General features: G+C 57.4%; 3 protein-coding genes across 10 annotated transcripts in view; all 3 read left to right on the top strand.

The window, feature by feature from the left end:
- The window catches only part of UBAP2L (ubiquitin associated protein 2 like), a 41,956-nt gene extending 41,420 nt beyond the window's left edge, over positions 1–536 (top strand). Inside the window, 1 exon segment of the mRNA XM_045086858.1 lies at positions 2–536. Coding sequence (XP_044942793.1) covers positions 2–199 — 198 coding nt within the window. The 3' untranslated portion in view covers positions 200–536.
- Positions 537–1,392: 856 nt separating this feature from the next.
- Positions 1,393–7,312, top strand: HAX1 (HCLS1 associated protein X-1). Of its 5 annotated transcripts, none has more exons than XR_006608592.1 (8): positions 1,397–1,553; positions 2,004–2,251; positions 2,403–2,596; positions 3,217–3,268; positions 3,394–3,500; positions 3,629–3,719; positions 3,871–4,071; positions 7,173–7,312. XR_006608592.1 is itself a non-coding variant. In XM_045086860.1 (7 exons), the coding sequence occupies exons 1-7, from the start codon at positions 1,501–1,503 to the stop codon at positions 3,954–3,956; spliced, it is 831 nt and encodes a 276-aa protein (XP_044942795.1). In that variant the 5' UTR covers positions 1,397–1,500; the 3' UTR covers positions 3,957–4,126. The 5 variants fall into 5 exon arrangements, 3 of the variants coding, with proteins under 3 accessions (XP_044942798.1, XP_044942795.1, XP_044942797.1); XR_006608593.1 differs by lacking the exon at positions 7,173–7,312 and adding an exon at positions 5,708–5,765; XM_045086860.1 differs by lacking the exon at positions 7,173–7,312 and having other exon boundaries at positions 3,871–4,126.
- On the top strand, positions 7,292–12,760 carry AQP10 (aquaporin 10). Of its 4 annotated transcripts, none has more exons than XM_013049932.2 (7): positions 7,292–7,833; positions 9,162–9,321; positions 9,705–9,831; positions 10,499–10,636; positions 10,734–10,852; positions 11,078–11,295; positions 11,757–12,760. In XM_013049932.2, exons 1-7 carry the CDS (start codon positions 7,292–7,294, stop codon positions 11,947–11,949), a joined length of 1,497 nt encoding a protein of 498 aa, XP_012905386.1. In that variant the 3' UTR covers positions 11,950–12,760. The 4 variants fall into 4 exon arrangements, with proteins under 4 accessions (XP_012905386.1, XP_044942794.1, XP_012905389.1 ...); XM_045086859.1 differs by having other exon boundaries at positions 7,576–7,663; XM_013049935.2 differs by lacking the exon at positions 7,292–7,833 and adding an exon at positions 8,762–8,894.
- The last annotated feature ends 6 nt before the right edge of the window (positions 12,761–12,766 follow it).

The raw sequence follows: 12,766 nt of genomic DNA, 5'->3' as shown, positions 1-12,766 counted from the left end.
AACTGAGGCCCTGACCCTCCTCTTCTCCCGGTCCCATCTTCTGAGAGGGCTTCTCAGCCTGGCAACTACGGAAACAGCATCAAAGAAAGGAATGGGTGGGGGGGGTCCGCTGCCCCCTACCCCCAGCGGCCCGCCCCATGCCTCAGCTTCATGTCTGTCCCGTTCCCAGACCATCCCCACTCTGTTGTATGTATTATAGGATTTGTATTTTCTCCTTTTTTTTTTCTTTCCCTTTCCTCTCCTACCCCCTTGCATTCAAGATTATGAAACTTTGCTGTGGGCCCTGCCTTCCTTTTCCTCCTCCTGTTCACCCTGGTGGTGTATGGGTGAGGTGGGGAGGGGGGCCCCCAAATATATATCAGCCCAACAGCCCTGAGTCTCCTCCTTTATTATTAGGAAACAAAACAACAACAAAAAATGGCGTCATGAATATGAACAGCATTGTCACATGAATTAGTTGACGTGGTTTTTTTTTGTACTGTGTCCTCAAATTTAATGGATTACTGTGTCTTGTATATATAAAAAGAAAACCTCTACCTTCAGCCTCTGCCCATTCTTGATCCGTCTAGGACGGTCTCGTCGGCCAGCTTGGTGAATGGGTGTTCTGTGCCCCGGCGGGGCTCCCGAGTCGCGGGAATAAAAGCTCTCGGGCCGCCAGGATCTTGCCCCCGGGGATTCCCTTTCCTCCTGGCCCCAGGGTTGCGCACCTGCGAGCAGCCGCTGACGACCCCGGTTCCTCCGGAAGCTGCCCCCGGCCCCCGCGGCAGGTTTCGGGCCACGAAGGGAGGGCGTGGACAGCAGATCCTGGACGGCAGGAGCAGGCCAGGCAGGAGCCGGAAGAGTCGGCGTGCGGAGTAGACGGGGCCTGCGGTGTAGACGGGCGCAGGCAAACGCGCGGGACAGCAGGGAGCGTCTCCTGCAGCCGCCGAACACACGGGAGCCCGGGCGCTCCGCGAGAACGGGGCGGGGGGTCCGCGGAGGTCGGGGACGGGCCGGGGGTACTCACAGCTCCGCGCGCCGCTGCCCCCGCGCCGCGGGCCCGGTGCCCCGGCTCCGGCACCGAGCGTCCGCCCCGCCCCTCGGCTGCGGAGCGCCGAGTCCGTGCGGCCCGGCGGGGGGACACACGCGCGGCCCCGGGCACCTGCCGCGGCCGGCTCGCGGGACGAAGGCTGACCCCTGGCGGCGGCGGCCGGCCCCGCGCGACCTGGAGGCCCCGGCGGGCCCGCGCGGCCGGCGCGGAGGGTCGGCTCCGGAGGCGGGGCGCTCCCGGGCGGCGGGGCGCTCCCGGGCGGCGGCAGGTCCGCGGCTCGGGACCCGGCGGTCCGCTCCGCCCCGCCCCCCCCCGCGTCGTGCGGACGGTCGTTTTACGACAGTGCGGGTCAGGCCTGCTTTCCGGCAGGCGGCCCGACGCTGCGCCGCGTTTCCGGCCGCGGAGCGCCGGCTGCCGCCGGGTGCGCGTGGGCTTCGCTGGGGTCCGCAGGTTCGAGTCCCAAAACGGGGATGAGCCTCTTTGATCTCTTCCGGGGCTTTTTCGGCCTGTCTGGACCTCGGAGGTTAGAGTGGGTCGGGGTCGGACGAGGGTGGGGTCCTCTGAGGGGAGCGTGACCCTGACGCCCGGGGCGTGGGAAGGCCTCGTCTTCGTCTCGCCGTCGCCGCTGCGGCCCGGACGGAGGTCAGCACCCCGAGCGCTCGGCCCGCGGCAGCCGCCTGGGCGGCCGCCGACGGGAGGACTGGGGCAGTTGCAGGCTTCTCCAGTCTGGGGGGATGCAGCAGGGGCCCCGGGTCGACGGTGGGGCTGGGGGGCGGGCCGGTGCGGGGCGAGGGCCGCCGGGCGCGCGGGGGGCCGCGGGGTGACGGGGACGGCGGCGCGACCCCGCCCAGGCCCCCCCGGCCCGCCTGGCCCCGCACCTGGCCCCGCCGGCCCCGGCCCCCGCCCGCCCAGGGCGCGGGTGCGGTGACGGTGGTGCCGCGGTCCTGCTGCTCAAACCCGCCTTCGCCCCCAGCCACAGAGACCCCTTTTTTGGAGGCATGACTCGAGACGAGGACGAGGACGACGAGGACGAGGAAGCCCCGTGGGGCGGCGGGAGCTCCCGCTTTGAGGGCCCCCAGCCCCCCGAGGACTTCGGCTTCGGCTTCGGCCCAGGAGGAGGGATGCGTCTCCACGATCACTTCGGCTTTGACGACCTAATGCGGGATTTCCATAACCTCTTCAGCGAGATGGGGGCCTGGACCTTGCCTTCCCGCCCTCCGGGTGTGTGGCCGTCCCCGGCCGCCTGCGCTTTCTCCTGGGCCATCAGCAGCCCGAGGGAAGGCTGAGGGGCGACAGCGGGAGGAGACTGGCATCCAGGGGCGGAGGGCCGCGTCCTCGCCAGCCCCAGCAGCCCTCCGCCCTCTTTCCGCAGAGCTTCCGGGTCCTGGTCCCGAGGCAGAGACACCCGGTGACGGGCGCGGGGAGGGACAGACTCTCCGGGACGCGATGCTCAAGTACCCAGATAGTCAGCAGCCCCGGATCTCTGGGGGGGTCTCGGAGAGCGACGCCAGAGGCGAGCCCCCCACACCCGCGCCGGACTGGGGCTCCCAGAGGCCTTTGGGTGTGGTGAGTGCTCTGGACCCAGAGCCAGGGCCTGCGGGGGACACACAGACTGGAGGCTTGTGGAGTCGGAGACACTTGGGTTGGGATCCTGGGCTCCCCGCTTAGCGTCCCTGTCTGTCCTCTGTGCTGAGCTCCTTGTAGGGTTTTGGTGGGAGTGGACACGAGGATGGGAGTGAGTGGACACGAGGATGGGAGTTCTGCTTTCTCTTAAAAAAAAAAAAAAAAATCAGAGCGCCTGGGTGGCTCAGTCGGTTAAGGGTCTGCTTTTGGCTCAGGTTATGACCTCAGGGTCCTGGGATCGAGCCTCGTGGCGGGCTCTGTGCTCAACCTGGAGTCCGTTTCTCCTCCCTCTGCCCTTCTCCTTTCTCGTGCTCACTCTTTTTCCTTTTCTATCTCCAAAAAAAAAAAGTCTAAAAAAAAATGTCCATTCAGGAGAGCCTTTTGGTGGAAAGATAGATAAAACAGATAAGGAGGAGAAGGGGTGAGTAAGTAAAGCTATCCCGAGCGCGACTGTCTCTCCCAGGGAAAGGTGGCTTTGGATCTTAGGGGTGCTTTGTGTCCTGTGACCCCCTCAAGTTTCAGAGTGAAAGGTATTATTTCACCTACTTTGCCTTTTTCTACAGTTTGATGATACGTGGCCTGTGGCCCCCCGTTCTAGAGCCAGAGAAGACAACGGTGAGTCTGGAGGGGGAGGCCGTTGCAAGTGCCCTCAGCGCTCCTCCCTGAAGTTTCCTGTCGTACTTGGCCCCCCTCTTTTCCTCGGACTCTTGATTTCGTGTTTCCTCTCTCTGCCCTTCTAGATCTTGATTCCCAGGTTTCCCAGGAGGGCCTCGGCCCAGTTCTCCAGCCCCAGCCCAAATCCTATTTCAAGAGCATCTCGGTGACCAAGATCACTAAGCCAGATGGGGTGAGTTGGAAGAGAGGGGTACAAAGAACTGTGGCCAGAGGATGCCTTGGAGAGAGCAGTCTAGGTAAAGAAGCCAGTGAACTCATCTTTATTGATGTTAGAGACACGGTTCGGGCTTCTCCTTGTAGACAGTAGAGGAGCGCCGGACTGTGGTGGACAGTGAGGGCCGGAGAGAGACCACCGTAACCCATCAGGAAGGAGATGGCCGTCCTAGAGATGGTAAGTAAAGTGTGTGAATCAAAGGGATCCGTCTCTTCTTTCTTGAGAAGGGGGAGCCCGTACTTTTCTAGCCTTTAATATTATTACTCTCCTCATCCGTTGCCTATTCTCTCTCATTTAGTGTGTCTCTGTGTGTCACTTTCGTCCTTAGATCCAGAATCACCAAACCCTGCAGCCCTGGATGACACCTATTCCATCCTGGATTTATTCCTAGGACGCTGGTTCCGGTCCCGGTAGCCTTGTCAACCCTCAGAGGCCTTCAGAGTCTTTCCACCCTTGGCACACCATCAGTGGACTTACCTTTCCCTCCTGCCGCCTCAGGGCCTTGGGTGTGAAGAACAGTGAATTGGGGGTATGTCAGTTTGTGACTCACCCAAACTGACCAATAAAACCTTTATTTATGCTAATTCCTTGATCTTACTTTTGTCTAGGCTGTTCTACTTCCTAGTACCATCCAGGGCTTCCCAGATCATTTTGGCCCACAATGCTCTTATTTCTTAATTTTTTGTTCCACTTCCAAAACCGATTTGATAAACAGGGTCAGGTACCAGTAGAAAATGATTACTCTTACGAAGGGGGACAATTCCAGGAAAATTTTTACACAGGGACGCACTGGATTCTGAAAAGAGGGAGTGTGTATGGAAACGTGGGGACACTTGCTTCCCTAGTGTGGGATCACTGTGATCAGACAGTTCGTGACCGAATTCAAGGAACTACATTGGCAAATTTTTTCTTTTTTAAATGTATGTTGGAGAAAATGTAACTAGCACAAGAGTTGCTAGATTTTCTTCTCATTAGATTTTGGGGCTTTCTGGGTTAAGAAACCGCTTTGGACGGGTCCTCTCGGGTGGTTCGAGTCCCGCGTCGGGCTCTCTGCTCAACATGCTTCCTCTCTCTCTCTCTGCCTGCCTCTAGGTCATGATCCCAGGCTCTGTCAAATGGGGTAAATAAAAATCTTTAAAAAAAAAAAAAAAAAAAAAGAAACCTTTTGGACACCTGGGTGGTTCAGTCCGTTAAACATCTGCCTTCAGCTTAGGTCATGATCCCAGGCTCCTGGGGTCCAGCCCCACATCCCGCTCCTTGCTCCCTGCTCAGCGGGGGTTGTGCCGCCCTCCCACACCCCGCTCGTGCTCACATGCATATCCGCTCTCTCTCTCTCAAATAAATAAATCTTCAAACAAACAAACAAACAGGGAGCCTGGGTGGCTCAGTGGGTTAAGCTACTGCCTTTGGCTCAGGTCATGATCTCAGGATCCTGGGATCAAGTCCCACATTGGGCTCTCTGCTTGGCAGGGAGCCTGCTTCCTCCTCTCTCTCTGCCTGCCCCTCTGCCTGCTTTTGGTCTCTCTCTGTCAAATAAATAAATAAAATCTAAAAAAAAAAAAAAAAAACCACCACCAACAACAATCCGTAGCCCTGTGGCTGATAGTGGCAGATCTTACACATTCTTTTACCTGTTTTCTTGAAATGACTCAAATGATGAGGGATTTTTCTAAGGAAGCCAATCATGAGAACAAAGAAAAAAAGGTACAGCAATAAAATTTTGTATTTTCATTTTCCTTATTATATCTTTTCATGAACAGAAGTTGATTTATTGTAGCTAAGTTTATATTCTCTATGGTTAGTGCTCTCTATATCTTTTTTTTTTTAAGGTTTTATTTATTTATTTGACAGATCACAACCAGGCAAAGAGGCAGGCAGAGGGCGGGGGGAGCAGGCTCCCTGCTGAGCAGAGAACCGGAGGTGGGGCTCGATCCCAGGACCCCGAGATCATGACCCAAGCCGAAGGCAGAGGCTTAACCCACTGAGCCACCCAGGTCCCTCCCGAAGCTGTACGCTCAGTCGAAGAGGACGACCTTCCCTGATAGAGGAGAGGACCGTTCTTCGGTCAAGGGTATACGAGTAGCTACGCTCCCCTGTTAGAACCTCCAAACAAGCTCTCAATTGTATTTTTTTTTAACTTAAGATTTTATTTATTTATTTGACAGAGACACAGCAAGAGAAGGAACACAAGCAGAGGGAGAAGCAGGGAATTCGATGCGGGACTCAATCCCAGGACCCCGAGACCATGACCTGAGCTGAAGGCAGACACTTAACAACTGAGCCACCCAGGCGCCCCAGCTGCATTCTCACATACTAGAAGTTGGGGAAAAATGGGAGGACATGTTCTACTAAATACAGCCCTGCAATTTTAAAATGTGAGTAGGCACAGAGGTAGACAAATTAGCAGAAAAGACGGAAAGACCCAGCAAAGGGATCCATGTGTATTTGTATGTATGTGTGTGTGTATAAAATATATTCACAGTGTTTGTACATACATATTTATACACACGTGTTTATTTTCCCAAATAGAAAAAAACGAAGTTGATCCCCTGGTTCATATCAAATAGAAGAGAAAATCCTGGTAGATTTAAAAACTTAAATGTAAAAGCTTAACTAATAAAACCTTAGAAGAATAAATAAAGGAGAACATCCTTTTCACCTTGGGTTGGGGAAATTCCTAAAAGATACAGAGGGCACTGGGGCGCCTGGGTGGCTCAGTGGGTTAAGCCTCTGCCTTCGGCTCAGGTCATGATCTCAGGGTCCTGGGATCAAGCCCCGCATCGGGCTCTCTGCTCAGTGGAGAGCCTGCTTCCCTTCCTCTCTCTCTGCCTGCCTCTCTGCCTACTTGTGGTCTATGTCTGTCAAATAAATAAATAAAATCTTAAAAAAAAAAAAAAAAAAAAAGAAGTATGATATATCCAGAAAGCCAGAAGATATTCCTACAAAGGAGAAATAAGTAAAATAAGAACAAACTTTGAGGAGTTAAATGTGACGGCAAAAATGAAAAACTCCAAAGATTTTGATGACAAAGTCGGTCTCTGGAAAGACCAAGTAACAGAGACAGAAAACAGGAAAAAAGTACCCCGAAACTGACATTACTTATCAACGATACTCCCAACTTAAAAAAGAATTTTTAGGGGGCGCCTGGGTGGCTCAGTTAAGCGGCTGCCTTCGGCTCAGATCATGATCCCAGGGTCCTGGGATTGAGTCCCGCATCGGGCTCCTTGCTCCGCCGGGAGCCTGCTTCTCCCTCTGCCTCTCTGTCTGCCTGTGCTCACTCTCTCTCTCTCTCTCTCTCTCTCTGACAAATAAATAAATAACATCTTTTAAAAAAAATTTTTTTAAAGAAAAAAATAAAAAAGGAAAACTGGAATTGTATAAACCATCAAGGAAATAAACCAAGAAAATATCCCAGAAGTGAGGAATATTTACTTCTAATCTGAAAGACCCACCACATGATAAACAGCAAGGATCAAACAAACAAAACCTCTACTTCAGAACACTAGAGAAAAAGGAAAATCCAGATGATTTGAGAGAGGGTTCAGAGGAATCTGGGGATTCAAGATTCTCATTTGCATCTACCCAGATGTCCCTATCTCAAATGTCAGAGTCCTACCCTTTTTCTTCTAGGACCCTAACCTTGACGTAGGAAACCGACTGGGGCTGAGAATTCCACCTTCTCTAAAGCTCAGCAACCCCTCCCATTCACGCTGGAGCTGATGCCGCTGGACGCAAGAGGCTAGGCTTAGATGCTGTACGGGAGACCACTGGCTTTCGTACTGAGCCACGGCTTAGTGATCCGTTCTGCGGAACCTAGGACCGCTTCCCTCAGCCTCTCCTGTGCCGGAGGTCCTACATGGATGCCGGTCCTTCAACCAGTGACGGCTCCCAACGGACGACTGCTGGCGATTTTAACCACTGCATTGCTTCAAGCTACAGACTGTCCATCTTCAGCCTACGACAGGGTTCTTGTCAACCAGCCCATAAGTGATCACCCAAATTCCATTCTAGAGTTCATGGAACCACTGTCTTGTGTTCCCTGGGAAAAGACGAAGATGAGAAGAGACATGAGCAAAGTTTACTGGGGGGGTAATGGTCTCAGGGGACACACATGTGAGAAGGTGAGGAAAGAGGATCAGGCAAAAAGGGAGATTGACACAAGGAAGTTACAGGAGCCTCAGCTGATCTGTGGGGACTTGGAAGCTGGAGTGGCCCTTGTGCTTGTTCTACTTCAAGGCAAAGAGGCCAGATCTTTGCATCCCTGCACCGACCAGTCGTTGACATGGGCCGTGTAAGAGGGCATGTCCCCTTGGGTGAGGCTGTCCCGGCCGCGAGAGGTATTCCCATGCAGGAAGGAGCTGTGTGCTCTCAGCATCTGAGAGTCCCAGCCTGGCGATGGGTGCATTGGCCCCAAAGTGGAGGGTGGGGGGCGGCAGGCATCCGGAGCAGGGGAGGTGGTGCTCAGCGTGGCGGGAAGCGCTCTGTCCACTCTGTCCGGAGCCAAGGCAGGGGACACAAAGCTCGAGCACTTTCTCACCGAGGGGAGACTCTGCATGAGGGCAGGGCAAACGTGCAACGAGTGAGATTTATTTGAAGTGTCCAAATGGGTGGTGGTGTACCCGAGTTTTCGCGTCCGAGAGACCACCAAGGAGCCAACACTGACGCAATCACACGAGGGTTTATTTAACAAGCTTAAGCTTGGGCCCAAGTGTACCCGACATAGCGGAGCAGGGACTTGGACCCCGAACCAGATTACAGTCAGAGTTTTTAAAGGCAGAGTCGGGGTGGACTCGGCGGTGGGTGAGGACAAAGGGGATTATGGGTGATGTAAGTCTCTAAGGAACTTGGAAGTGAGGTCTCCAGGACCTTGAGGGGCTAGCTATTGTTACCAGTAATAAAAATCTTCTCGTGAGACCCTTTAGATGTATATCAGTGGGTCATATGCTTGGGAATGATTGTTGACACTATTTTGGAGGTTTAGAGATAAAGTTTCCTAAAGGAATTGTTGAAGTAGACTTACAGGATCCTGGTTGGACCTGTCGGGGTAGGGGGTCAGTCAGGCTAGGATTGTCCTTAGCAAAACCTCAAGGTGAGGGCAGTTGAGTCCCCAGGGGAGAGCCACTCTGTCTGTTTCAAGGGCTTGTCAGTAGGTGAAGAATTTTAATGATTTTCTTCTGCCTCTGTTTCCCACATCAGGTGGGGGAGGTGCTTCACATTCCGCAGGAGACAGCCATCATGCAGCAGGAGATGGGGAGGAAGACTGAGCCCTTAGACGGCCATGTGGCCTTGGGGAGTCCCGAGGCTCTGGAGACCCTCACAAGCAGAGTGGGAACGGTAGTGCTGCCTCTTGAGGTGCTTGTGGCCAAGAGCACCGACACGCGCCACTCCCTCCGCCCCGGCAGCATAGGAAGAGGTCACTCCTGGAAGGAGTGGGGGTGACAAAGGGGACAGAGCCTGGGCAAACTCCAGGCTCTGGTCATGCACGGGACCTGGCCTGCCCTTCGACCTTCTCCCACTATCTCTACCTCCCCAGCCCGTACACGTGTAAGATACAGATACTGTAGTGCAGGAGCTGAGCCAATTGGTTTTAAAGTCATTTCCTTATCACTTCCCTGTCAGTAGTTGGCGTGCCTGTGCAGACGGAGGGCGGCAGGTGGACACGGCTGTCTTCACCATGGCCTACGGCTGGCCCCTGGCCCGAGTCAAAGGCTGGCTCCGGCTCCGCAGCCAGCTGGGCCGACAGTGCCTGGCGGAGTTTCTGGGTGTGTTTGTGCTCATGGTGAGCTGGGACGGGGAGCGGGGGGTGCGGGCGGGGGCAAAGGCTCTTCGCGCCTCCCGGGTCTCTGTTTCTTCTTGCAGGTGTCTTGCGTCTCCCAGCCACCCGTCATTCCCCATCCGTGTCCCTGCCCTTCCTGTCCTGCTCCCTAACTTAGTCCCGGCCCTGCCCATCTCTCAGTCTCCTTCCCCGCCTTCAGTCGTCCTCCGCGGCTCCTCTTACCGCCCTCCGTCTGCTCCTCGCCCTCCCCAGCCCGTGTGCTCAGCTCCCTCGGCTGGTGCCTGGCGGTCCCGGCCTCTGTCCCTGCGCCCGTCCCCCAGCCTTGGTCCCCGCTGCCGGCCCCCCTGTTCCCGGCTCCGGCTCCTCATCCCCCCTCTCCCCACCAGCTCCTCACCCAGGGGGCTGTGGCCCAGGCCGTCACCAGCGGAGAGAGCAAAGGCAACTTCTTCACCATGTTTCTGGCCGGCTCCCTGGCCGTGACGGTAGCCATCTACGTGAGCGGTAACGTTTCAGGTGAGAAGGGCGGGGTCTGGGCATCAGAGACGTGGACCGTGCACGGGAGTGTGGGTCTATGGTGATGGTGACAAGGCCGATCCTTTGGTGATTCATGGACATTGCCTCCTTGAGCTCGGCTAGTGCCCCGGATAGAGATAGGGCTTTGGCCTGCTCCAGCCCCTCCCCTCCGTGTGTCTCTCTTCCACTCACCTAGACAAGAGATCTGTGGTGAGGCATCGGGGTGGGTGTCGTCTCTTTGGGTCCCCCTCCTGAAGCCCCTGGGGTCATCTTTGCGCAGCACCTCACCTGCTCCTCCTTTAGACACGTGCTATGCCAGTGTGCCCGGCCGGAGCCTAGAACACGAACAGTGTTGTAGAAAGAGCAGGCAGACCCTGGGCTTTACTCTGTGACTGGGACAAGTTGCATGACCTCCCTGAGCCTCAGCTTCCCGACACACGACGGGAACGGTAACATCTGCCTTCAGAGTTGTGAGCAGCAGCGGTGCCGGCTGGCTCAGCCAGAAGAGTGTGCCACTCTTGATCTCAGGGCTGTGAGTTCGAGCCCCACATTGGGGGCAAAGATAAGTAAAATTAAATGGAAAAGCTGTGAGGAGCAGCAGCGTCACCTGGCGCGTGCCTGTTGGGACACTTCATGGATGTTGGTTTCCTTTTCTGGATCCTTGAAGGGGCCCACCTGAATCCGGCCTTCTCCCTGGCCATGTGCCTCCTGGGACGTCTGCCCTGGGCCAAGCTTCCCATTTACTGCCTGGTGCAGCTTCTCTCGGCCTTCTGCGCCTCCGGAGCCACCTACGCGGTCTACTATGGTAACGCGGTTGGGCACATTGGGGTGTAGCTGGGAGAGCCTTGCCATGGTTTTCCGTGAACAAAGATGGGAATCTGGGGTGTCCCCCTCCCCTGCAGATGCCCTCCAGAATTATACAGGTGGGAACCTGACAGTGACTGGCCCCAAGGAGACGGCCTCCATCTTTGCCACCTACCCTGCCCCTTATCTGTCCCTGAACAATGGCTTCCTGGATCAGGTCAGTGTGAGGGAGAGACCCCGGGAGAGCCCGGCTCTTTGCCCTCGTCCCCTGAAACTCCCCGAGCTGTGGGGTTGGGTTTCTCTCTGAGCCACCCCACGCCAGTTTGCCCATGTTGGACAAAGTCAGACGACAAGGGTTGGTGGCCTAGGACCCTTGCGTGGGAAAGAGCAGAGGGACTGTCCGGCAGCTTATGGGGGCCCCTCTGCTTCTGTCACCTCTAAGGTTCTGGGCACAGGAGTCCTTATTGTGGGGATCTTGGCCATCACGGACACACGGAACAAGGGAGTGCCTGCGGGTCTGGAGCCTGTGGCTGTGGGGCTGCTGATCCTAGCCATCGGGCTATCCCTGGGTGTCAACTGTGGGTTCCCACTCAACCCTGCCCGCGACCTGGGCCCACGGCTTTTCACCTATGTGGCTGGCTGGGGTCCTGAGGTCTTCAGGTGGGAGACTACGCCCCCCCCACCCCCCCACCCCCCGGCGGGCAGTCCCTCCCCTCTCCTTCCAGAGTCCCCAGCTCTCTCTTTGCGTAGTTCTCCCAGCCTCTTGGGACAGTGTCCCTCATCGACACCGTGGCTCTCCCTCCCCCTCTTACCCTTCTCCTGTCCTGCCACCCATCCCCCCAGAAACTGTAGGGACGATGCTCTTGGGTGGGTCATTACCTCCTGGGCATTAGGGACCTCCTCAGCAACACGGCTCTATTCAGATCATCCTCTAAGGCAAGAGGCTGGACCAAGGCTCTCCTGGGGGCTCCCCTCCAAGCGCTGTGCTCCTTGCAGAGCCTCACTCCTCTGGCGTCCCTCTCCCCAGGAACTGCTTCCAGGGCGCCCTTGCGATGGCCGGTCCTCCGCGGGGAGGCGAGGGGAGTCAGCCCTGAGGTCCTCCTTCTGGCCCTCTCTTGTAGTGCCGGGAATGGCTGGTGGTGGGTGCCTGTGGTGGCCCCTCTGGTGGGGGCTACGCTTGGCACAGCCACGTACCAGCTGCTGGTGGCCCTTCACCACCCCGAGGAGTCAGAGCCAGCTCAGGATCTAGAGCTCGCGCGACGGAAAGCCTCAGGCTTGGAGACATCTGCCCCAGCTCGGCGGCCGCCGCTGTGATTCCCACAGGACAGCGCTCACCGCCCGCGTGGACGCTGCGGGGGGCCAGAGGTCCGGCGCGGGGGACAGGACATTCTTCCTCTGACGAATGCGCCGGCTTCGCGGTCCGCTATCGAGGCACCTTTTCCTCCTAAGCCGGAGAGGATGCCTGCGCGGGGCGACCCGGGGCCAGCCCCTCGGGTTCTCCTGCGCTCCGCCCTCCTCCCCGCGGCCCCTCCGCCCTCCTCCGCTCCGCCCGCGGCTCCGCTCCGCGAGCTGGTCTTTGGACCCCACGGCTGCTGCGGACGCAGCGCCTCAAAGCAGCCGCCAGAGGGCGCGCCCCGGAGAGGCGCGGGGGGCCGGGGGCGGCCGCAGCGAGGGGCCCTTGCTGCAGAGCGCGGTCCCCCTGCAGGGCTCCCAGCCCCGGGCCTCGGTGCGGCCGCCCTGCCCTCGCGGGGCGGCTCTCTGGATGGCGAGGGGGCGAGCCGGGACTGCCTGGCGGCCGGGAGCGCAAAGGGGGAAACTGAGGCACGGCCCAGTGCCCAGACGCTCCAGCCGTCCGTCCCGGAAAGGGGTGCGGTGAGCCGCGGGGCGAGGCCCCGACTCCGAGGCCGCGGGGAGCCGGGTGAGCGGGAGGGGGATGCTCGCGCTCACGCCCCTCCAGGGGCCGCGCTGCCGGGCTCCTTTCCAGCGAAGAAACGCGCCGGCCCTGCCTTAGGGGCGCCGGGCTGGCTCTGTCGGAGGAACTTGCGACGCGATCTCGGGGTCGTGGGTTCGAGCCCCTGTTGCGCGCGGACAGGACTGAAATAAATAAACTTGAAAGAACAAAAAACGCCCC

Source organism: Mustela putorius, unplaced genomic scaffold (genome assembly GCF_011764305.1).
Source record: "Mustela putorius furo isolate JIRA1106 unplaced genomic scaffold, ASM1176430v1.1 tig00000997_pilon_pilon_pilon, whole genome shotgun sequence".
Lineage (NCBI taxonomy): Eukaryota > Metazoa > Chordata > Mammalia > Carnivora > Mustelidae > Mustela > Mustela putorius.
This window is presented reverse-complemented; position numbering and strand designations above follow the sequence as displayed.